This window comes from Cimex lectularius, unplaced genomic scaffold (assembly GCF_000648675.2).
Source record: "Cimex lectularius strain Harlan isolate CLEC.00 unplaced genomic scaffold, Clec_2.1 scaffold122, whole genome shotgun sequence".
Classification (NCBI taxonomy): Eukaryota; Metazoa; Arthropoda; class Insecta; order Hemiptera; family Cimicidae; genus Cimex; species Cimex lectularius.
The window spans coordinates 482,767-506,369 of record NW_019392735.1 but is presented as its reverse complement, the minus strand read 5'-3'; the positions used below and the strand labels follow the sequence as shown (position 1 = coordinate 506,369).

The 23,603-nt window shown below is 36.0% G+C and overlaps 1 protein-coding gene across 2 annotated transcripts in view; it reads left to right on the top strand.

Moving 5' to 3' along the window:
* Positions 1-23,603, top strand: part of LOC106662279 (rap1 GTPase-activating protein 1) — a 378,158-nt gene that overhangs the window by 17,949 nt on the left and 336,606 nt on the right. Inside the window, exon 1 of one of the 2 annotated variants that reach the window (XM_014386257.2) lies at positions 21,480-21,591. The exons of the other annotated variant lie outside the window; for it this stretch is intronic. Coding sequence (XP_014241743.2) covers positions 21,482-21,591 — 110 coding nt within the window. The 5' untranslated portion in view covers positions 21,480-21,481. Of the gene's footprint in view, positions 1-21,479; positions 21,592-23,603 lie in introns of those variants that run through there. 2 annotated transcript variants of the gene reach the window in all.

The window sequence follows — 23,603 nt, the reverse complement described above, 5'->3', positions numbered from 1 at the left end:
CAGGGCGTAGGCCTGCTGAAAGGGGTGACTGCCTGCCGTCGGAGGAGGAAGTGTTGGTGACCTCACCTCTCTTAGTGGGAGTATCGCGTCAAAAATCAAGGTCTTGACCAATAAGAGAATGGAACCTGCTCGATATGCCAAATGGGTTAACTACCTCGCACGGTGGAACGGGAGTAAAGACCGTGGGCGGTGATTTAAACGCTGAGGGCATTTATCCTGGCAGTCATCTCTTGTACGTCGGATCTCATAACGACTCGTCGTCGGACCGCCTCCAATTTCGCTTTATTTAGCGATCAATTCAAGATCGCAATCTGAACGGAAACGAAATCTGGCTCCTACCTTTTTTTTTGCACGGCCAGATCAAAACCGGGATTGAGTAAGAGCCTTCGTGAATTGTCTGAATGAAGGCGCGGCTGGATCGACTCAATGTACGTTTTGTAAATGGGCTTAGACTCTATCTTTCAAGTCTTTCAGGCCAGTCTTTTCTCTTTGTAACTTGCTGAACGCTTTTAATTATTAATCAATGTTTCTACCATACTCTTAAAGAAAAATGACTGTAACATTTCCTGTGAAAAGCAGCGATGAAAGAATCTTATTTCTTTGGGTTATTTAATAATTCATATATGCGGAAAAGAGGGACACCGAGGAACAAAATATACTACATATAAGAAACATTGAAAACCATTATATTGTGTTGATAAAAATAAGTGTTTGTGTTTTTTAACAAGTAAACACACAGACACCAACACCAACACCAAAATAAGCATTGATTTGATGCTAACACGCATATAAAATCTACACAAACGGAAAGCGTACGAATGGTAGGGTAGGATGTGGAAGTGTATGTTATTATATTGTACATCGACAATGTAATATCCAACCTATTTACACCAAAGGCCTGAAATTAGCAAAAAAAGTAGCAGAATTTCTGCCTATTATTAAGGGTGTACTAAAGTGTACAATAGAAATGCCTGAAAATAAGCTCCAACCAAAGCTGCGAGAATGTGGACAAACAACTAATAACTCTGGTAAAATTATTACGACTTACGATAATTCCATGTGTTTATACAAAAACCGTCTATATACAGCATAGGATGGATCACCATAAGATGCAATTATAAATAGAGTAGAAAGCTGCTAAAACGGGTTTTATAACTCACACCTTTGAGAAGGTACGATTTGTTTTGAATAAAAAAACGGAATTGTTACCTAAAATAACATATTTTCTCCGTTACCTATTTATTTTTCATCTAAGTTTTGGTAATTTTTTAAAATTTACGTAAGAATGGGTCATTTGCTGAAACCTTTCAGTGCAACTGATAGCCGTTTCATTGGCACATCCCTGTAAAACTTAAACATTGGAAGATGCTTTAAGAATTTCAAAAATCGACAAAACTTCCTAGAGATGAGCGAATTTTACAAAAACTGTTTCAAATTAATTCGCTTGTATAGCAAGGGTAGGATCAGTTTATAGTCGATCAAACCTCCAAAAAATTTCATAGAAGAAGAAGAATAAAAAAAACAATTTTTTTCATTTATTATATACTCAGAATTGTTGTTAGTAACCTCCCAGTGCTCTTTTAAGGCATCACCCTCAGCTTGGTTCTCAATCATACCTTAAACTTCCCTTTGTTATGGTGTTCAACTTTTTCAGTGTTTTAGCAACGGAAAATAGATACTATTTGAAAGATTATAAAATGAAACCGTTTTCGTCAAATTAGTCAATCTCTAAAAAGATTCGTCTCAGGGTAGTGAATTTTTGAAATTCTTCGAACATCTTCCTATGTTTAGGTTTTGTGGGTAGCCAACCACACGGCTATCAGTTGAACTGAAGGGGTTCACTAGGTCACTCATTTAAGGATACATCCAAAAATGGATCCTTAATGAGTCCAAAATCTGGCGAAAGCCCTCCAGGCATGAAGCACGCGAAAAGATTCATAGAAGGGCCATCCGCAAGACTTACATGGAATTACTTGAAGGGAGTCTGGTTGTACTTCTGACGGCACTACCCCTAAGAATATGCACAGGATAGGAGTACAGACAGTAGAAACATTGTCTAGATAATGCCAGGAATAAGAGGAGACCACAGAACACGTTTTATGTTTGTGTGAGGGTCTATGTAGGTAGATTCTTACAATTAGGAGAGTAAAAGCCGCAAGCACGATCCTAAACGTAAGGCTGTGGAAGTTGACTAACAACCAGCCACTCAGTTATAAAAAATAGATAAGCACAATAGATCTGTTACGGTCGAGGTGCGAAAGGTCCCTATCCCTCCGTACATTTTAATTTTGATGAAGTTTTTAAGCACTCTACTCCGTTTGCAGACTGCTATACCGTTTTTTGTTGCAACTTATAGCCAACTATCCTCTATATATATGTAGATAGAAGAAGTATAAAGATATGGACGATTATGTACACACGCTGAGAATGGAATGTAAAACAATCAGTACGTAGTCTTTCCTAAAGAGATAACGATTCAGAGAATAAAATGAGAAAAAGCAGCACTAAAATGAAAAAAAAAAAAACCTTTATAACGTATATAATTCTAAAACAGTGACAGTGTTAAATAATACGTTGTATTGATAACGATATCTATTTTTTAATATTCGTTCGGGATAATTAATCTTTGATGTTTTCCAACTAGTTTTGATGTGATGAAGTTAATTTTTTGTGTGGTATATCATTCTTCAATTAGCTACAATTTTCAACCGTCTATTTATTTATTAATATTTATCATAAATAGTTTTTTAGGACTATTTTCTTGCGTATAATTAATGATATTTATTTTACTAATATTGTAAAAATAAAATGTATATTGCATTTTTACATGTTTTATGCAAGATATAGTTTATGTACAACCTTGTCTACTAACAATGTGTTGAGTGTTTATTAGAAAAGTTAGTTGATTATTTGAATAGTCGAACAGGTTTTGTTAGCATTTTATGGGGAAATCTATTTTTTTCCACATTTCACGGACTTGTGAACTCGATGATGGCTCGATAGACCTTCGGTTGCAAATACGATCTGGAATATCCACCTACGAAAAGCGTTTTTCTATTTCTTCAGGGACACAGCTTTGTTCAGAAAACAATTTAGTTCGTAAACTTTTCGAAAATGGTAATTAAGTGTAGCTTGCGTATAATATCGTGATTTTGTATATATTGTGGTATAACAAGTCTGTGTAGTTTTCTCAGTGCTCAAACGGCTATTGAATGTAAAAACGTGGCCCGGTAAGCCTCCCTGACAGTTGGTTAAATCGACTCGAAAAATGTTTCAACAAAACCAAAAACCGTTCATCCAAAATTGATGTGTATAGACTGAGGAGGCAGGCTGTCCGCAAAGGAGAGATGTTGCTATGGATGATGCCAGATATAGATCATCAATAGGTACTAGGACTTAGATGCCTTATCCTTCTACACATTTTTTCCCCTCACATTAAAGAGAAGGTCTTTGCAAAACTGGCCCTCTATAGACTTGTACTTTTTTCTTTTATAGTTGAAATACATAAATGTAATGCTTGTATTTTTCGTTTTCTATCTCTCTCTCTCTCCCTCTCTCTCTCCCTCCCTCCCTCTCTCACCCCCTCTCTCTCTTTCTTTCTCTCTCTCTCTTTTACTTTATATCTAATCGAAACTATTCAAATGGTGTCTAAAGAAAGAAAGAAGTAAAGCCAACCTCCCGCTGACGGAACGAAAGTTTCAAAACTTCAAATAAGTGTGTCTTTATGCATCCTACCTGTAGCATTTAGTAAATTAAGTATTATTATTTCTATTGATGTCGAGGTATTACCTTTAGGATTAGGTGAAAGGGATGACCTATATTACTATGAAATGTAGTTAAGCTGTTTAAAAGTGTCCTAGATTTATTTTTTACGGGGAGTAAAGTTGGAGGTTTATACACTGTACCTACTATAGAAACAACAAATGCTGTGAAAATTGATTTATTTCGTGAGTTTTCATTCCATTTATATTCTTGAGAGTTGCGCTTAAGAAATGGTCTGATGTTTTTAGTCACCTGGTTGGCACACGGAGGTCGCAATTTATGCACGCTCTATGATTTATGATCGGTCCAAAATTTTCTCTCACTGGTAAACCCAAGTGAATACTAAATGTCAAAAACTAGGGCAAACTCATATCTCCGCATTTCTTCCATTACACTCAACGAAAAGGGGAAACCATCGACAAGACGGTGGTAAAGGACAAATTGGATATTTCTTTCTCAAACGTCCCGATGGAGGATGAAGATAAGGTTTTTTCTTTCTTTTGTTTTTAATTTAATAATCGTGTGTTTATCTAGATGTTGGACCCAGCCGAGTTTTGTTCTCATAAAAGAGCATTGCGTCACCTGGCAAAGAACAAAGCCGTTTCTACGGCCGGAGCATAAATCCCACGGTCATTCAGATATAGTTGTCAATTTGTCTGACTTATGCTGAACCTTACTTTCTCTTTTCTGCCCTTGGTTCCGCTGCCTGATCAGGAAGGAGGACAATTCTATTATAGCTGGGTGAAAAATTACATTGCGGGTCATAAGGCAAAGAAATCACCATTTCTCTTGTGTCAAAATTAAAAATGCAATGGTTTTACGTATACTCAGATAAGACATTTTTGTCAAACTAAGTCAAAACGTCAAAAATTTTAAGGCTATAGTTTGCATACGCCTGTGCCTAATTATCGATGCTTTTTTCTTCGGTGAATTATTGATACCTTTCGTCAATACTTGTGTATTTATAGATTAAGAAATTCCTAAATTTGTCCAATACTCGGCATTGTTTGCTTTTTTATGATCTAGATTGATAAGCGGCAATTTAATGATCTGTACTTTACACCCTTATTTTATCAGCACTTTTGCGAGTTTTCCTCAGTACCGGTTCCAAATCCGAAATTAAATTCTGCCACCTACAAACTATTATAGTGCTTTAGTAATCATACGTTCATACAGCCATTTCTGATCTTATGATCTCTCAACTACGGCCAAAACCATGAGGGCGGGGAATTTTCTTTCTCTGCTTCTTGCAAGTATATTTTTATATATTAATCAATGTTTAACGTTTAATAATTGAGTTATTGATGTTCGATGGGGTTGAAGTTTGGAGAACGGGCTGGCCAGTCTAAGACCCTGATTTTATGATGTTGAAGGTCGTTTATACTATGCGAGCGACATGTGGACGGCCACGGTTCTTTAGAATAGGATTGTCGCTGATTTCATCGAGGGTAGGCATCGCACGAAGTTCCAAAATTTAGCCACATAGCAAGTAGCCGTCAAAGACCTTCCACGAACGACAATCAACTCTGTGCGACTCTCCATTGAAATTCCCATCCACACTATCACTGAGCTACGTTGAAAAGGTTGGCTCTGGGAAAAATTACACGCTTTATACCTTTCATATCTCCTTCTCCACACTCTTTCACGCCAATCTAGAGATCGTAGAACACCTATACACTCATCTGTAAAAAGTACATTAGACCAATCGTCCAAAGACCAATGGCTGTGTTCTCGAGCAAATGCGAGCGTGCAATTCTGTGTGTTCTGATCCACTTTGGTCCTCTTAAGTATAGGTGCATTACGATTTAATCTTCTTCGAGCAGTGCGTTCAGAAATTTGGACACCTCGAGCTTCCTGGAGCTGATGAATCGCTTGAGCAACAGTAAGGTGCCGGTTTCGCAAAATTCTCAAAGTCAAAACACGGTCATCCTGTGGTTCTGTTACCTTAGGGTCCAGGGCCAGGCTTTCTGTGATAGGACCCAGTTTCTCCAAAACGTCTAATAGCGTCTCGCAGTGTTTCGTAGGGTACTCCGATGGCAATAGCGCATATCTGATGGAACGTCCATCATCAATAATTGCCACACCACGCGCAACAACCTCAGCATTAAATGGCATTTTTAAGTTTAAAAATCGAAAGTAAGAAAACAAAGATGAAAACTAAACAGTTTATTGCTTCAGAATTCAAATGAGACTGAATAAACATTTTAAATTCCGTAAAAAGTAAACATTGAAAAATCTTCCATCCTTGTTTTGGATTAAGGATTAAGTGTGTTTAACTTTAATTGATAATCCCAATTTAAAACATAGCGTAAACAAATATTTTTGATAAAAACAATGAGACAAATTAAGGGCAGATTTTTCTTTTATAGAGAAAATGAAAAAAAATCAATTCGGTGGAAATTTTTTGTCAATATAGTATGCAATTATTAGTAATTTTACGGTACGCTCATTGAGTCGTTTGTTCAGACTACAATGATTCCTCATCCACAAAAATATGAATTCTGGGACTTTCTTTTCCTGTTTTGTCACCTTTCGCGGACATATTGGGGTTTATTATTTATGTATTTATTGTTTTTTTCTGAAATCGCTCGTTTGTTAGTTAAACTTTAATTCTCTCATATATGATCGATCTGGGTCGACAAAACTACCACTCTTTGTAAATCTCGATGGCTTGTTAAATCCATAGGAAATTATTTAAAAATTTATGATGATTGTCTAACAAGAGCGGCTGCGGGCGTGGGTACACCACTTTTAATTAAACTTTTTGGTGTTACTAGGTCGAAAGATATTACACAAGAGTACGATACCCATTCTACGTCTGGCTGCCGAATACAAATTTGACGTAGTGACCGAGCGATGTAGCAAAGTAGGTTAAAATATTTTTTAGCGAGAAACAAAGTCGATATCCCTTTTTTCCCAGAATACAATTTTTGGGAAAAATAAAAAATTTTTTTTTTAATTTAGCCTTCTAAAAGGTTCCGATTTTTTTTTCAAGAAAACAAAAATTATGATAACTTTGAAACGACTCCACTGATCAACTACACTACTCAAACGTCATCTCCGGAAATACGTTATTGTAGGAGATATATACCAAATATATTTTTTGCACCCTAAAAACGCCAGAATAAATTATTTTGGGAAAAATGTTTCTCAAATTGTTGGCCTTCGAAATGTCTGCCGTTTTGGTTTTTCGAAAATCACAAAAATATTCATAACTTTGAAAGACAACTAATCCACAGGAAAATCAACAATTATTTTTTCTTTAAAATTTTAGCCTTCCTTAAGTTTCCTTTTTTTTCAAAACCACAAAAATAGTAGGAAATAGGATCGATATCGATAGGAAACTTTATATGGGTTTATACACAACTACACATTAAATCCCGGATCAAAAAGTATTTTTCGGATATTTTAAACATTTGATTTAATTCTTATTATTCTCAATTATAATAGCATATAATCTAAATATTTTTGTCTTGCCAAGAACTCTTATTCTGCTTTTGAGCCGGAGATTCCAGCCAATAAATGTCTTTTTTATTGCGATGAAAATCAAGATTTTTTTTTCAAAAACAAATCTTTTGATCTTCCTCATTCAAAGGGTCTTGGTGTTTTTGTATTATTTCATATGTTTAATCTCATTAAATACAATCTTGCCTATTAGATTTCTTTTTTTCACTTATAATTAAAAACATAAAAACTAAAGGTTAATGGTATAGACTTAAAAAAACATGGACATTGGATAAAATCCAGAGGGGTTATGAAGTTTTGAATTAAAACACCAAGAATATTTCAAAAACAATTTTTTTTCTTGAAGCGTCTTTTGTTTTTGTAACCGTTTGAATATCAACTCATTAAATACGATCCTTCTTATTGTTTTATTATCCTAGGCAAAATAAAAAAAAGCTTGAGATACATGCTCAACATAAGTAGAAAACCGCATCAAAAAAATTTGTAAATTACGTAATTATATTTGTCCGTTGATAGGGTCTAGTGTAATATAGTATCACCAAAAATTTCAATAAAATCGGTGATTTCGCGACCATTCTTGTAAATATAACTTAAATAAATAAAATGTCTCAGCTCTGGTTAGCAGATAATTTGATCCATTAAAGATGATAGATGATTTATGGTGATATTTTACATACACCCATTATACCTGTTTAATTGTTGTTTCGTTGTACACCACAGTTGCTTGTGAAAAACTTGTGTGTAAACTATAAAGTTACAATATGCTCGAGGCGTATATCCTTCCTGTACCTGTATATAATAGTAGCTAACAGCCACTTTCCCATGCGAACTTTTTAACGGACACTTTCCAATAATTGTAAGGTTGGGGTGAAAACAAGAGTTTGCATTAACACTATTAGCTTTAACGTGTTCCAGATAAGCTAAACCAACGGGGAGCAGCTAAGGACAGAGTAACTTCATTAGTATACCTGCTAGGCCCTCGATTTGTAACACCTGCACACTCCGGGCTTGCACGTCTGACATATTAATGCATTCGGGATTCAGACCGAGCCGTTTCCTCGACGAACATCAATCGGCTTTCTAATTAAACTGGAGTGCTTCTGATTTCAATAACGGGATTTGAAGTTGGGAAGGAGGAAAATTTACGAGGTTGACTCTAGATTTCTTTTTAAAGTCAAAAAGAAAACCTCTCCTTGAGGTCTGAGTGGTGATGATCATAGATTATGTACCCTTATCAGGCCTATGTTAGCCATCCACTTTTTAAAAATATAAAAAGTGGCCAACCACACCAACACACGGATCCAACCACTGAAGATAGTGAAATCCCGAAACACGCGTAAAGGATACGACGACCAATGGTTAAAAACGATTAAACTTCAAACATATAAATAATGACTTCAAGAATCTAATATAGACGATTTTATTTATTCTTAGTTGAAAACAAGACAAAATATATACAAAAGTACTTCAAAGTTTAATCTTAAATTGTTTTGATTTGTACTTAATCCATATTGTATCCTCCTGAATAAAGGCAAATAGTAATCCGACCCTGTTGGAAGTCTGTTGTGCTCCTTTTTAAAAATTGAATTACCCTCTTCAGAAATTGCCCCACTAGCTGGGAGTCCCCCTGGGGAGAATAGGATATTGCGTTTTCCAGGATCTCGCTCAACCCCCTAATGAAAACTCTTCAAATGTAGGCTGGAAGACTAAAGAAAAATTTACCACCTTGACAAAAACGATAGAAGAATTCTTATTTTTTTTATTTTGTTTAAACTGAGAAAAAAAAAATCTTGATATGATTAAGATCAGCATGAATATTAGCTGAGACAGTATTTTATTTAAATTTTACTTAAAAGGGGAGGTTACAGACGTGTTATCATGATTCTGAACGAAACTTTTTTTGGTGGCACTAAAAACTTAGTTTTCAGCCTACGTTGTGCATGTATCTCAAGCTTATTATATATCGGGCGATACTCTCTTTAACCTACGATAAGAAAAGAAAAATAAGCTGGATCGTACTTATTAACTGATGCGTTACGAATGTCTAAAAATCAGTGGATTTTGGAGCAAGATACCTTAGTACGTAAAAGGGATCCTTTTTTAGGGTCTTATTTCCAAGAGAGAACAAGACGACTAGGTTCTCTACCTTCTCCTGTAGTAAGCTTTCCTCCTCCTATAAATCACGTAGTTGCAAAAACCATTGTGTAGGCGGTACGTACCTGGACAGAATCAAACAAAGACAATCTTCCAATTGCGCGATGTTATGTACGAGAGGTTTTGAATTATTTAATTTTTTACTGCGAGAAATTTGAGGAACAACGAGAAGAGTTAATAAATTATTAGAAATATGGACCACTTTTTCATTTACGAACACTCTGGATCCAGGTATGGTTTTCAAAAAAAAAGCAAATTCAGTTGTTACTGCCAAGCTTTCGGATTATTTTAAGGTCATCATCTGGGCAAAACCATCTTAAATATGTCTACCGATTGACAAATGTAAATTTTTTTCCCAGAGATCTCTAATTTCCTTGAAGACAGACTCAGTCCCAACATTGGCAAGGACTGTAACTTTTAAGATCATCGTAAGGGCTAAAAAATCTTATGTCTACAGATTGACTATTTCAGTTTTCTACAAACAATCCCAAATTTCCTTGAAGACAGAACATTGCCAAAGACTGTAACTCTTAAGGACTATTGCCCTGATGATGACCTTAAAAGGTTACAGTCCTTGGCAGTGTTATGACCGGTCTTCAAGGAAATTTGAGATCGCCCGAGAAAAACTTAAAAATGTCAATTGTAGACATATTTAAGGATGTTTTTGCCCTGATGATGATGACCTTAAAATAGGTCGAAAGCTTGGCAGTAACAACTAAATTTGCATTATTTTTCAAGACCATACCTTGATCCAGTGTTCGAGATATTGTCCATAATAAAGTGAAAAAAGGCCTGATGATAGAGATACATGTTTCTAAAGCTTGACGATGTTTAGTTTTTTTCCAATTAGCCCTGATCGTTGTATAGGATATTATTCAATGTGGCAAATTGATACAGAATTATAATTGAATTCAATGATTGTAATTAAGCACAGCAGTCCAATTATTGGCAAGTTGGCTTTCTGAAATTCAAACTGTACCAATACGTTCCGTGTGAAGAGGGAGTTCCGATCGGCAAAATTAATGTTTTGGAGAGGGGTCCGGGAACGTCATTAATTTCCTGCGAGGTCGTTATTCGTTAAGATCCATAGTGGCAAACTAGCCTGGGAACCTAAGGCCGAATTGGGTCTATTTGTAACAACGTTAGCCCGTTGTCAAATTGGCTTACTCACGAGGTATAATAAATGGAACTGTATGAGCGAGCATCGGCCTAACAGTAAAATAGACGGATAGGATCGACTAAATTAATGACTGGCATGGGCCCTCTCGAGATAGACTCTAGGATTAGCTACCTTACAAATGTTAAGCCATAAATGTCAACCGGTGAGCCGTGTTAGATTTTCTTCGTCGAGTCTTGTATTTATTTAAAAGGTAGGTTTTTCTCTGTATCCTATGTGCATTCTGACCCAGTGAACTCTAACCTTTCAAACGTATAAATATCAGCCAAAATACAAGACAATAAATATGTTTCACGTAGGTCGATAACGTGGCCTCTCAAGATTTATTCCATTTGCCTGAAAATTTATGATATTGGATTGTTAATAGTAATCAAGGAAACATTAATTTTATTTATGTTCTTTACAGTATTTTTCAATTTATTTTTTGTCCCTTATAATTTTCATATTAATTTAAAATATTATCTACCTCCATAAATGAACACATATTGAATATTTAGTAAAATTAATTAAAAAAACAAAAAACGAAAAACAATTTAAAGGAGTTTATATTCGGCCACTGTTTCACTTTAATAAGTGATTTAGAAGCCCAGGAATTTATAGCTTATGTGTAAAAGAGAGAAAATTAATATGAATTGTGAATTATAAAAGGTTTGTAATTAAAAAAAAAATTATTTGACCCCAAACAACAACAATGTTCAAACACCAGGTCGCTAATAAATGAAATTCAAAGAATTAGTTACAATTTGAAAACTTTCTGGTTGACCAAGATCGAAAGGCGAAATATATATATAAACGCACGGTGAAACCATAGAACTTGAAAAAAGGGATTGAATAAGGATAACCAACCATGGATTCACCATACGCGCTTAACCCATGATGGGAACCTCCGTATCAATAAAAACATATCCACCGGCGATAGAAAACTATCAAATGATGTAAATACCTTAAGGTAATAAAGTGTGTAGTTGCATATAGGAAACCATTTCACTCATAGTTTGTATTCATGATGGATGGATTTATGTCCAAGAGTGTTGAGCGTGTGTAAGCGAGTCAATGACGGAATATCGTATAACTCGAGTTGTCTGATAGGGAGGGCTTAACCCCGGTGAGTGCAGAATGAATTTATAAGCCTGAATGTGTATCATGCTGGTATAAGCCACACATTACTTAAAAATTTAATGGTTAAATCTCAATGTATTTCAGCACCGTCGACCTAATTTTCGAGTGGGCAGTTTCGTGCATGTCTAGAGCTCTTCTTTAAGCTTAAAACCTTAAGTTCTTGTTAAGCTTCTTGTTAAGAGCTGCCGTATGCATATTTCAAGCCTTGGCTTTTTCTCTCCCAGGAGTAGGATGCTCAGGGTTCATATTCCTTCGGACCAGAGGACATGTTCCGATGTTACTTCTTTCCCAACTTCTGGAAAGGTTTGTGTGTACTGTCGAAGTTTGCAAGGTCCCTTTATCATTCTACTTCTAACATGTTCTAAGTTTAGAAGTTCTGCTGTTAGCTTCTTTCATGATAGTTTCATGATCTTTTTCGCATCCATCTACCCTTGAACACATTCCCATGGAACCGAGGGCCTATTTAACCATTATCTGGGTTTAAGGTTTTAGCAATTTGGTATAGTGCAAAGGATCAGTGCGCCCAGATCCGATCAAATTTTTCTAGGTCAATTTATATGCCTTCTAGTTGCCTCTCTGCCCTGCATATCCTTAAGTAAGTTAGTTTCCCCAATTTCTGACAGAGCCTTAATGGAATCCCAATAAATAAGATTCCAGAACGGCCATCGTTAAAATTTATTTATTGCCAGATAGTATCCACCCCTCAGAACTCAGCTAAGAACCCCTAAATCTTAACTGATAATTTTATCAAACAATAGGCAATTTTCTTTTTGCTCAATTTACATTTTTTAATATGAGACATAATAAAATAGTATTCTAAATATTATTAAAATTATGGATTGATAATCTACAGTTTGAATCTGGCGGTTTATTTCTCAAAAATAAGATACCCTAGATTTGTGAGCACAACCAACAAAATTGATTTTTGTTGTATTGAATTTTGTCTTCTTGAAATCCAAGGAAATTTTTCGGATATACATTTTGACTGTTTTTTCCACTATTTTTTATCTCTTATCACGTGCCACGTAAACTTCTGTTCATGTATTGCATGCTGATTGCCAAGTGTTTAATGACAAAAATGGCTCACCTCTGAGTTGTCAACAACTTGATTCACCGAGGCTAAATTGAGTTTCAATATATTTATGTGTTTGTCTTTTCTAAAAACAATGTAAATAGCTTTATTGTGTTATTAAAAGCTGAAACTGTAAAATATTTGTTAATAATAGTTAATCTCTGGAAATGTTGGTGTAAAAATTTTTCTTAACATAGAACGAAAAATATTTCTTCGTCTCTTTCATCTTTCTTCTGTAATGAATTCTTTAAATTAATCCATTTAATTGGTCGAATTAAAAGCTGAACCTTTGTTTTTTTGGGTCGGTCTAAAAAGCCTATCTTTAGAGGTTCTTGGAGGAATTGGATGTAATGAATTTATATTGCATCTCGTTCCATTATCTTATAAATGAATTATTAATTTGTCCTTTTGAATAGAAATAGTTTGCAGTTTTCATTACCCAAATGATATAACTTTCGGGACGAATGCAAAAATTGCGATTATTATCTTCTTTCACCTAGCATCATATTGTCAATCAAAGAAATCAGCGAGGCGGATCAACAACGGCATTACGTTTATGGGCCGTGATGTCTGATCAGTTTTGATCCAGCGGGGTGGAAAATTGTCAGCATGTGCAACAGGTCGCCCCGGTGTTCAGGGATCATTCGGCACGGCACGTCCGGCGTAACGGTATTTTTGGACGCCGCGAACAACGCGGAAAATGCGTACGGCCGAGTCCAGGAAATGACACAAGAGGTAGAAATGCAGTCCGCCGACTGTTGGCATAGTTCGCACTTGTTGAATCACTCAGCCGGTGATAGCAGAAAAAAAAAAAATATATATATATAAAATCACAACCGGTTCATTCCTAAGAAATGTACGGGGCACGGTTAGTGAATCCATAAATTTGGAATTTTTTTATGGTTCGTCATCTACAAAAATGGGGGAGGGAGTTTATTTGCATTTCCTTGCAAAAAGGTTTATCGAAATCAAAAATCGATGAACCTCTGTGCAGCAAGAGTATGGTTATAATTTAACTGTATTGTACCTTTTAGAAAACCGTTCAGTATGTACATCCCAAATCAAAATTTCTATGTATTTTTAATAATAACAACAACAACAACAACAACAACAACTGTTTCTATACAAATATATCAATAATTATTTATTATTATTTGTTAAATTATTTTATTGTGGTCAGGAGGGTGATGAACCTGGAAGGAAATAATTTTCCTTGAAATCCACAGCTGCGATATATTTTGTGGCCAAAACCCCAAGATTCGTCTTCACACAACAGCGACCCACCCGTTCAGCAGCCGGGAACCCCACTCGAGCCGACGCCGAGGCGGATGCCAGGCGCTTGGCTTTTAAGGGTTGCAATTTGTATTTTAACTAGAACCAAAAAAATAGAACAAATTTAATTTTAATATAGTTTTATTAAGAATTTTCTCATATATGATTTAAAAAAACAAACTTTTGTGAGATTTCGCCATGTGTACAGCGAGATGATGAACCAAGAAGGAAATAATTTGTCAAATCAGAATTTTTCCTTGCCCTAAGTCAAATTAAACTTTATTATAATTTTGTACTAATCTTCTACTCATAAATGATTTTTTTAAAAATCTTTCGTGAAATTTCTCCTTGTGAACTGCTGGCTGATAAATAGAATAAAATAATTTGGGTGATCAATAGATTTTTCTTTGCATTTTGACAAATTAAATTTTAATATAGTTTTTGTTAATAATCTTCTCTCAAATGATCTTTTTTTCTTTCCAGTTTTTTGTGAGATATCTCTGTGTAGACAGCGGGATGATGAACGTATTCTTTTCTAAGGAAAAATTAAGGAAATATTCAGATGATCAATGAATTTTTTTCATGGACTAGAATGAATTAAACTTCAATATAATTTTTATTAATCTTCTCAAAAATGTCCTTTTTTCAAGCTTTTGTGAGATTTTTTAATGTGGTCTGCCGGGTAATGAAAATTGTAAATGCTTCTGGGTGTACGGGCCAGAATAGGCAGTTCAAAAATGATGTTTGTAGTTTTTAAAATTATTTCGAGGACAGAAAAAATGCATATCTAAAACCTGTATTATAGAATAATCCTTTTATACAATTTTTTGTTGAGTGCATACAAAAAACTTTAAAGTTGTCTTATTTCTCGGACTTCACTTGGAAACGAGTCGATACTGTTATGTCTAGACAATGTTCATTTTCAGTTTCACTATATGCAACTAACTACCTTGGAAAAAACCAGACATGGTGAATAGAAACGAAGATGCAAGTCCAAGGCCTCATATTTCTCTGGTGACGCGTTAAAAATATTTGCAGTCCCATTGCAGATGATACTTAACACACCATATTCAACAACCAAAGTCTAGCTGAGTATCATTTTGTTTATACATTTGTATAAATAAAAGAAAAAAAATTGATTCTAAGAGGAAGAAATCTAAATTACATGAAAATAACAGGCTTAAAATGTCCCGATTTTGCAACTTATTCATGTATTATGTAAAGTCTCCATAAAAGACTGGAGTACATTATAATAAACACAAACATCAAGAATAATACAAATTAATAATTATGAATCCTTTCATTTTGATAAATTGACAAGCCCACTTCACTTTTATCTGCTTTTTCTGAACTTTAGCCTTTACATGAAGTATGTTATAATGGAATACAGTCCGTAAATTTCTATTAACTGAAAAAAATTCATGGATCAGAGAGAGAAATTAATAATTAAGAATCTTATCATTTTAATCAGTTGACAAGCCGTCTTCACTTTTATCTGCTTTTTCTGAACTTTAGCATACATATGAAGTATCTTATAATGGAATACAGTCCATACATATGTATTAACTGAAAAAATTCAAGCATCAGAGACAGGGAGTATTCAGTAAAATTTGTTATTTTCATTTCCTGAAAGAATGACAACAAATTTTTCCTTCTTGAAAAAATCATGTTGCTGCTTTTTCAAAATGATAACATTTGCCCTTAATTCCGGCGGGGTTACAAACTCGACGGACTTGGGGTCCGTCAGGTCTCGACAGTTTGCCATCAAGAAATACGAAAGAACATCTGTTTCGTAATCGCTCTCTGCGGTAATAATTTTATGTCCGATCCTCCCACAACAAGAAACATATTGGATTTTATAATGTCAACCTTGAACTGAATTTTCAAATGCAAATTATCAATCCTATTGTTTATTTTATTGCTTTCCGTTACTCAAGATTTTACCGAATGATATTTATTAACGAAGCAAGTTTATTATTTTACCTCATCTGTCTTTCGTCATAGCGTGTTTTAACGTTCGTCAGTCAATATTTGTCTGACTTACAATTTCTTATTGCCCTGAAATGTCGGTTGAAAAGGTGTTGTATTGTGCTATAATTATTGCCGATTTGTCTTAGGACTTTGGATTAAAAGTGTTTCATCGCCTGGCGGTACCCGACACTTCCACTCCGGATATCCGATGGTCGCAGCAATGTCTTGCATAGAGTTGGTGATTTTTATGGCCAAAACAAATTTCTGTCTTAAAAATCGAAGTTGCCCAAGTCTTCTACTAACGTGTTGTCTCTTAAATCTTGTGCGGGGATTTCACGTCAGTCTGCTGTCTAGGAATAATCCTAAGCATCTTATCATCTGAGTGGAATTACGTTGGTCTTTAATGTTGATGTGCAGTAGTGGACAAGACTGTTTTTTCAATGTAAATGTACACCGTACCCGTATTCAGTCCTAGAGTCTTGGATAAAATTTTGATTGCGAAAACTTGTTGGTTGCTTGTATGCTGGTAAGCATTGAAATGTTTTCAATGTAAATGGACTAGGATAAGACGGGACCAAGAATGTTCCCTTGTGGCAAACTGACTCATATTGGTCTAATATCGCTGAGTATTCGCTGCCGCACCTCGAGTCGGTAGCAGCTGTCAGTTAAATAGGACCCAGGATGATAAAAATGAAAATGAATAGTTTTAGTTTATAGAGGATGGTTTGTTGCCAGATCCCTTCAAAATCTTTGATCACATCAAGGAACTCCCCCTAGCAATTTTTGTTTTCTAGAGCTGAGAAAATGGTGCCAAAACCGCCAAAATCTTGAGGGTACGTGGAATGATAGGAAGAAAATCCGAAATGGCCAGAAGGAATGATGTTACGAGGGACTTAATTGGGCAGTAAACGTTTAAAAAGCGCCGTCTTTGAGGGTTTTTTGCCACTCCCGGAAGAAGGCTGATGGGTCTATAGGGGTAAAAAAAGCGTATTTAATAAATTAATATTCCCTGGTACTATATCTAAAAAGATGTTCATCGCATATAAATTCTCAAACGTAACCTACAAGGTTTATCGATTTTTTTTAACCTGGTCATAATTTATTCTATTAGACTAACAACATGAACATGGCAATAATATTGAAATTAAACCTGCCTGTGAGTGGTCGAACAGCAATTTGATCTCCTCTGGTCCGCCCATTCTCGCCTTTCTTCCGTCTGAAGAACGGAAACAAACTGACTCCCACAGAATATGGCTTTAAGCCAAAACGCCGCACGAAACAAAGCGAGAAGGAACATGAAAAAGGAGTGTTGATCAAGCTGATTTCTACACTATTAGTTGGGAAATCTTCAATCGATATATTTATTAGAAAAGTCATACTTATTAATAAAAATAGCCGTGTTATAGAAATTATTTACCACAGCTGAACATTGTGCATGTAAATAGTACAAATAAAACTCCACGTAAAAGAACAACATAAACCTCTTCCCCATCCATAATTTCTCTATGCTTCCACATCTGGCTTAACAGGCTTCTTTGCCTTTTGCCCCTTTTAGCCCTGATTTAAGCTCCCGTCGGATAAACAAACATGTAGACCAAAGTAGACCAAATCTATAAACATTTCGTCACTTAAAATAGCCCTTTGGATAATAATTTAAAATCTGTTTTACTTACTAGCAATTAACTGAGAATAATAGCCATTTTTTCAGATAGCTTAATAAAATACTAATGTACTTGATTCCTATGAAAACTGATTCGTTATCGTGTCTAGTTAAGGTTTCTTTCAGGTATAAATGACCTATAACTTAGTTGTATAATACATTAGTAGAATAGTTCTTAATAATTAAAATGAAGATGTGTGATTAACAGTAGGAAAAATCAAGAACAAACGTACCGGTGTTGACCAATTTCTATGATACGACTGTCAAGTACGTCAGTACAACTTTATCGTTCTGTTTTTCTTTCTTTCAATCGCCTTACCACTCACTGTCTTTGTATGTGTGTGTGTGTGTTTAGTCTATCATTATCGAGTGGGTCTCCTTCATGATCACGCCCAGTTACTCATTTATCCGGTCGAGCAATTTTTATCTGTACGTCTCAGACACGTTTTTAGCATAGATTCCAGAACAATGCGAAGTGAATTAGTACAGCGGAAAAGTACGCCTGTTTCGAAACTGTTCATGATTGAGAAGTCCTTCGTAAGCCGGCAGGTTAGAAAACGCCGTTAGCCCTACGGGCCGGATAGTGCTGGGATAGTGGGACAATTATTTTTTACAACACGACTCGCCCGCCCGTCGCCCATTTATCACTTTTCAGAGTTGACCCAGCCTTGGTATAGTAAATCTAAAAGTAAGAGAAATATTTCTCGCCAAAGTCAAAGCCGATTATCGCTCCGGATATTGGTTTGTAATGTACACGGGGTTATTCTAACTCTGTAAAGCGCTAAGCTTCATTTGACTAACAAATGGCTTGCAATGGGTGGGGATGAGCTGCTTAAAGTGACCATTAGAGCAAATTGGGTTACATTTAATTACCCACAACTATTCGGAGAAAAAATTTGGCTAGCTAATTTGCATAACAATTTAACCGTCTATACGAAAAAATACAGACAATGTATTTTCACCTTTGAGGGATTTTTCTTGATATCAAAGTCAACAATTTACAGAAACCAAGTGTGTTATTAAATATTGATTTTAAAGTAGCAAAATAGCCTTAGCTTAAATATTATAAAGCTTAGAAACTTAAATTTTAACAGATTATAAATATAGGAATGAGATTGGAAAGAAAATTATTGATAGTATAGCCAAGAAAGTATAGCCTGCGATAATAGAAGTACAACCATGTCAAACCATGATAAATATTAGATACAAGGGATATCTTTGGGGAGCCGCGAACAAAGCAGCTTGCTGTTTGCTGCGTTTGAAACCATCATGTTCAAGAAGCACACCACATCGAGATCCACGTTAGGCACTTCTTTACAGGAATATGATTATATGATTTAGCACCCGGTCGGAAGTCGAACGAAACACTGTGACGCTCTATGCCGCAATTCTGTTGTCCTTCAAATTCTAACCGAATTTTTGGCCAAAATCCGGAAAGCTCATATGATGATGATGAAAAAATTGACCACTTTGGACTGACGAAAACCCTCTATCTGATTGACAGAGAGTACGCATGCACTGATCTCAGAAAAAAAGCCGCGACATTTGTACAGAACTGTATTCAATGCAAGGCAAGAAACACGGTATTCTTCATCAAGCGATACAGGAGTTGTACCACTGAACACATTTCACGATGACCATTCTCTCTTCAACAAAAAAATGATATAAATACAGTTGCGGTAACCGACGTGTTTTCAAAATTTTGCTGGCTTTTTCCGACAAGACTAAAAACGCAACAGACCTCAAAAGGTGTTCAGCAAATTCGAGGCTTCAGATCGAATCATCTCAGCTAGAGAATCCGCATTCACCTCAGCTGCATTTAAGGATTTCTGCGTTAAATACCAGGTTACACACGAAAGTGACAACGGATGTACCGCGTGGCAACGGCCAAGATGGACTATTTAACAGAACTATCATCCCAATAATTATGAAATAGGCGATGGTTCAGCCTGAACGTTGGTATCTGTATATACCTACAATCCAAGCAAATCATATCAACGATCGATCGATACAACCCCATTCAAACATACGTTTGGAGATGAAACGAAGCAGCTAGATGAAATACGATTGACATCAATCATAGAGGACAAGTAAATAAAGGTTTTTACGGAAGGTCGAGAAGATGACGGCACATTAGCTCGAATACAAATACAAGCAGCTCAGGAAGAGCAAAGAAAAAATGTCAACAAACGAAGATCAACTCATTGCCCATTTAACAGCGGTGGTTTAGTGGTCGTACAGTTTCTTTCCGTAGGAAACGATAAAATGAAAAGATAAGAAAAAATATCTCGGACCTTACAAAATAATTGCACGTCGTAGGGCCGTCAGATACGACGTCTCAAAAATTGAGGATTCGGAGGGACCGAAGAAAACATAAACAGTCGCCGATATGATCCAACTCTGGCGAATATCGTTATGGAACGAAGACGAGAAGAGAATAAATCTTGACGAGGACGAAGAATGATTTCCAAGGCCAGCATCACCGGGGACGGATGATCTGCAGGATGTCCGAATGTAAGGATAAGTGCGCTTTCCACAATACAGGAAACCCTATTCTGAGGGAGAGCGGAGCATTAGAAAGAAAAATGACAGGCACTATAACGTATAGTGAGACGTATCCCGAGGAAAAACGAATTCATCGCCTCCCCCACATACGACTCAACCGCTTTTAGTCACTCCTTCCTTTTTCGGTCCTCTGGGTTTCCCTCCCAAACTTCTTTCGCCGTGCTTCAACCCTTTCCACATATAAGTCCCGTTTTTTGATTATTTACTGCCCCTCCAATTTAACCAATTATGGTTAATTTCCAAAGCGTCAGAATAAAATTTTCTTCTTCTAAAGTGAATGTCATGTATTTTTATTTTAAAGATCTACCCTGATGATCGATTGGTTGTTCTTATTGGTGTTATACACGAATTGCTTGTTATCGTTCAAATTATATATTCAGAATGAGTTTTCGCCACATCTTGTCAAGGCTCACAATTGACCGAAAAACAGACATCACATTAATGCACAGAAGAAAGGTGGAATTAGGAAGGATAGGCAGACCTGGACAACCAGGTCAAACTACTATTCATAACAACTCCGACCTCAGCAATTTTTAACTCTTTCGTTCGCTTGTATAAAACATGATTCACGATGTTTTTTCGATCTGTTGTAAGTAATTTTTTGAGGAGTTATGGCTGATATGATGATGAACATAGAAAGATTCTAAGTGTTAGTTGAACACCATAATCTGGTGGCAAGTTGTAACGTTTAAACAGCCTAGTAAACAATTTATTTAACTGATAAGGACTTTGGTTTTTTCATTCCATAGTATTAAATCAGGCTGTAAGTAATTCCTGACGTAATACAGGAATGTTTCCGAAGTGTGACGCGCGAATGAGGGGGCCAAACCACTATAAAACCAATTAAAAATACTGGTGGGTTATGCTGGGATTTGAACCCAGGGATGCTAGCGTGACAATTAGTGTCGGACGGCCTAAACACTCGGCCACCTTGAACTGGATAAATATTTGACTATATGCTTCCATTTCAATTGTTATGGTGTATTCTATAACAATACAGAATGTGTTTCTCGTCTTTATAATATTGAAAGGTCTAGAAAAATCTGATTACCGATTCGTATTTTTTATCAAGTGCAAACTCGCCCGAAAGATTTCCAGTTTCACCGTCGGCCGATTCCAAACGAAATTTTCTCCCTCTGCTCAAAGCTGTAACGTCCGGTTACATCGTGAGATTCTGATATCGACAAGGGAAGTCGGGCGCAAAGAGAAAACGATTACAAACCAGGGAATTGAGGGTTACCAGATATACTTTATCTCTTTTGAAATGGAGAACTCAAACGTCTCAGTTGTCCTTTGGGAGAGGAAATACACGTATTGCTTAATGTGTCACTTACTTGTGAATATGGATTGGTTTTGGATCTACTACTTGCCAAGGTATTCGATTTATTCCAACCGTCCTTTCAATATTTCTCTAATTTCTCTGTAATAAAGTATTCGCAAATCAGTTCACGGATCGGTCACTTTTCTATTGTTTTCTATGTGCTTATGCAAGTTTAACATTACGCAAGTTCTGAATTACCACTCGGGTTAACGCTACATTTCCGCATATCCGCAGCAGTCATATGGAAACAATGAGTAGAATTACAGTTATCCTTATATCTTGGACTACATTAATCTTTCTAAATATTTTAATCTTAACGTAAATAAAATTAGTTTTTTAAAAGAGATTTTAATATTTGCTCTAAGAGAAATACAAGGTTTTAGTTTAATTGTGCGTAGTAGGTGGGGGTTTAAGTATCTCGTGCCCTTTAGTTATTATACCACGTACCTGAAAACCTAAAGTTTCTGCGAAAGTGTTAACAACAACAAAGTGTTCCTTGTTTAGAAAAAAGCAGTCTGACAATTTAATGAGCGTGGAAACGAACCTGTATTTAGGTAGTGCAGGATACCCTCGGTTACTTTTGGCCCGTTTCTAAAAATGTTTATTTACTTTTTATATGAAAGGATTGTTTATCTACGTTGCTTTTTTTTAAACTTAGGCTTCGCGTATTTTCTTCCATGTCCTTGCTTTCAAATGGGTTTGTCCCGTTGACGACATTCTTTAGATTTTACGTCCGTTTATATTGTCTTATGAGAAGAATTAAAAACACGATATGTCAATGCAATTTTTCATTTTTTATTCAGGCGGTAAAACATTTATAAATACGAAATAGGCCAATTTACACTTGGTTCTACTCAACTCGAGCCAAGATTTGTAACAACTAGTATTTCCAGTACATAATACCGTTTTATACTTAGTAATATTTGTCTTTCATTTTTTATGATGTTACATGCAGTAAGAGAGAAATAATGTCTGTGAGTTTGTCTGTCCGTGTCTCTTTCTCTTTCTTGCTCTATCTTCCTCATCTACACACATACACACTCCCTCTCTCCCTCTCTTAATATCTCTCTCTCTCTCTCTCTCACTCACTCACTCACTCACTCACTCACTCACTCACTCACTCACACTCTCTCTCTCTCTCTCTCTCTATCTCTATCTCTATCTCTATCTCTCTCTCTCGCTCTATCTCTATATATCTCTCTCTCTCTCACATACTCTTCCTCTCTCTCACTCTCTCCCTCTTTCTGTTCCTATTTCAGGGTATCATATCAAGAGTGCTGATTGTAGTACAAACAGATAAGAAGATATATTTTTTGCAAGCGAGTAAAATATTACAGACGCAAATGTTGTTACAGAAATGTAATTGTAAAAGTACCTTTCGGACAAGACCTCTTCTATACTTTTCATCACATTTACTGTATAAAAAAACGGAAGGCAAATCAGTTAAGGGATTGATTATGGTAGTTTTTAACAGTTTCTTTTGAATCGTGGAAACCAAGAGATAACGCTCTTCGCGATATTCCGTTCCCATTCCGGTTGCAGTTGGATCGGAAGTGACGGTTTTGCGAGTTGAACAAACTTTTTATTTTCCATTTTTTTGCTAATCAATCTCGTCTTACACGATCTATTGTGTCCTTTTATTTTTGTGGCTGTAGAGCTCTCTAGTCTGTATTAGACTATTGATCAAGTCCTACAGCCTGGCTAGTAAAAAAATACGGTTCTTGTTCTTGGCAAAATCTGCACAATCGTTCTTCTGTCAGTACATCTGATGCACATGTATGCCTTCTTAGATGACAGTGTTTCGTTAGGAGACTTATCAGAACATACTTTTATTTGCTTTTATAGGTCCCCCGTTCTCTCTAAGCATCGCTTGGCGGGGTGTTGATCCACCAAGATTTGTACTTATTAAGGATCATTTTGTGACAAATTGGGACAGTAAGGTCCTAAAGCCTCTTAGTAGCCAGTGTGTCGGCCCGTTTATTACCCTTGTGTCCTGAGTGCTCAGGGAACCTGCGCAAGGATAGGGACATTATAGTCGCTATCCAGCCAAGGATTCAAGACAAAT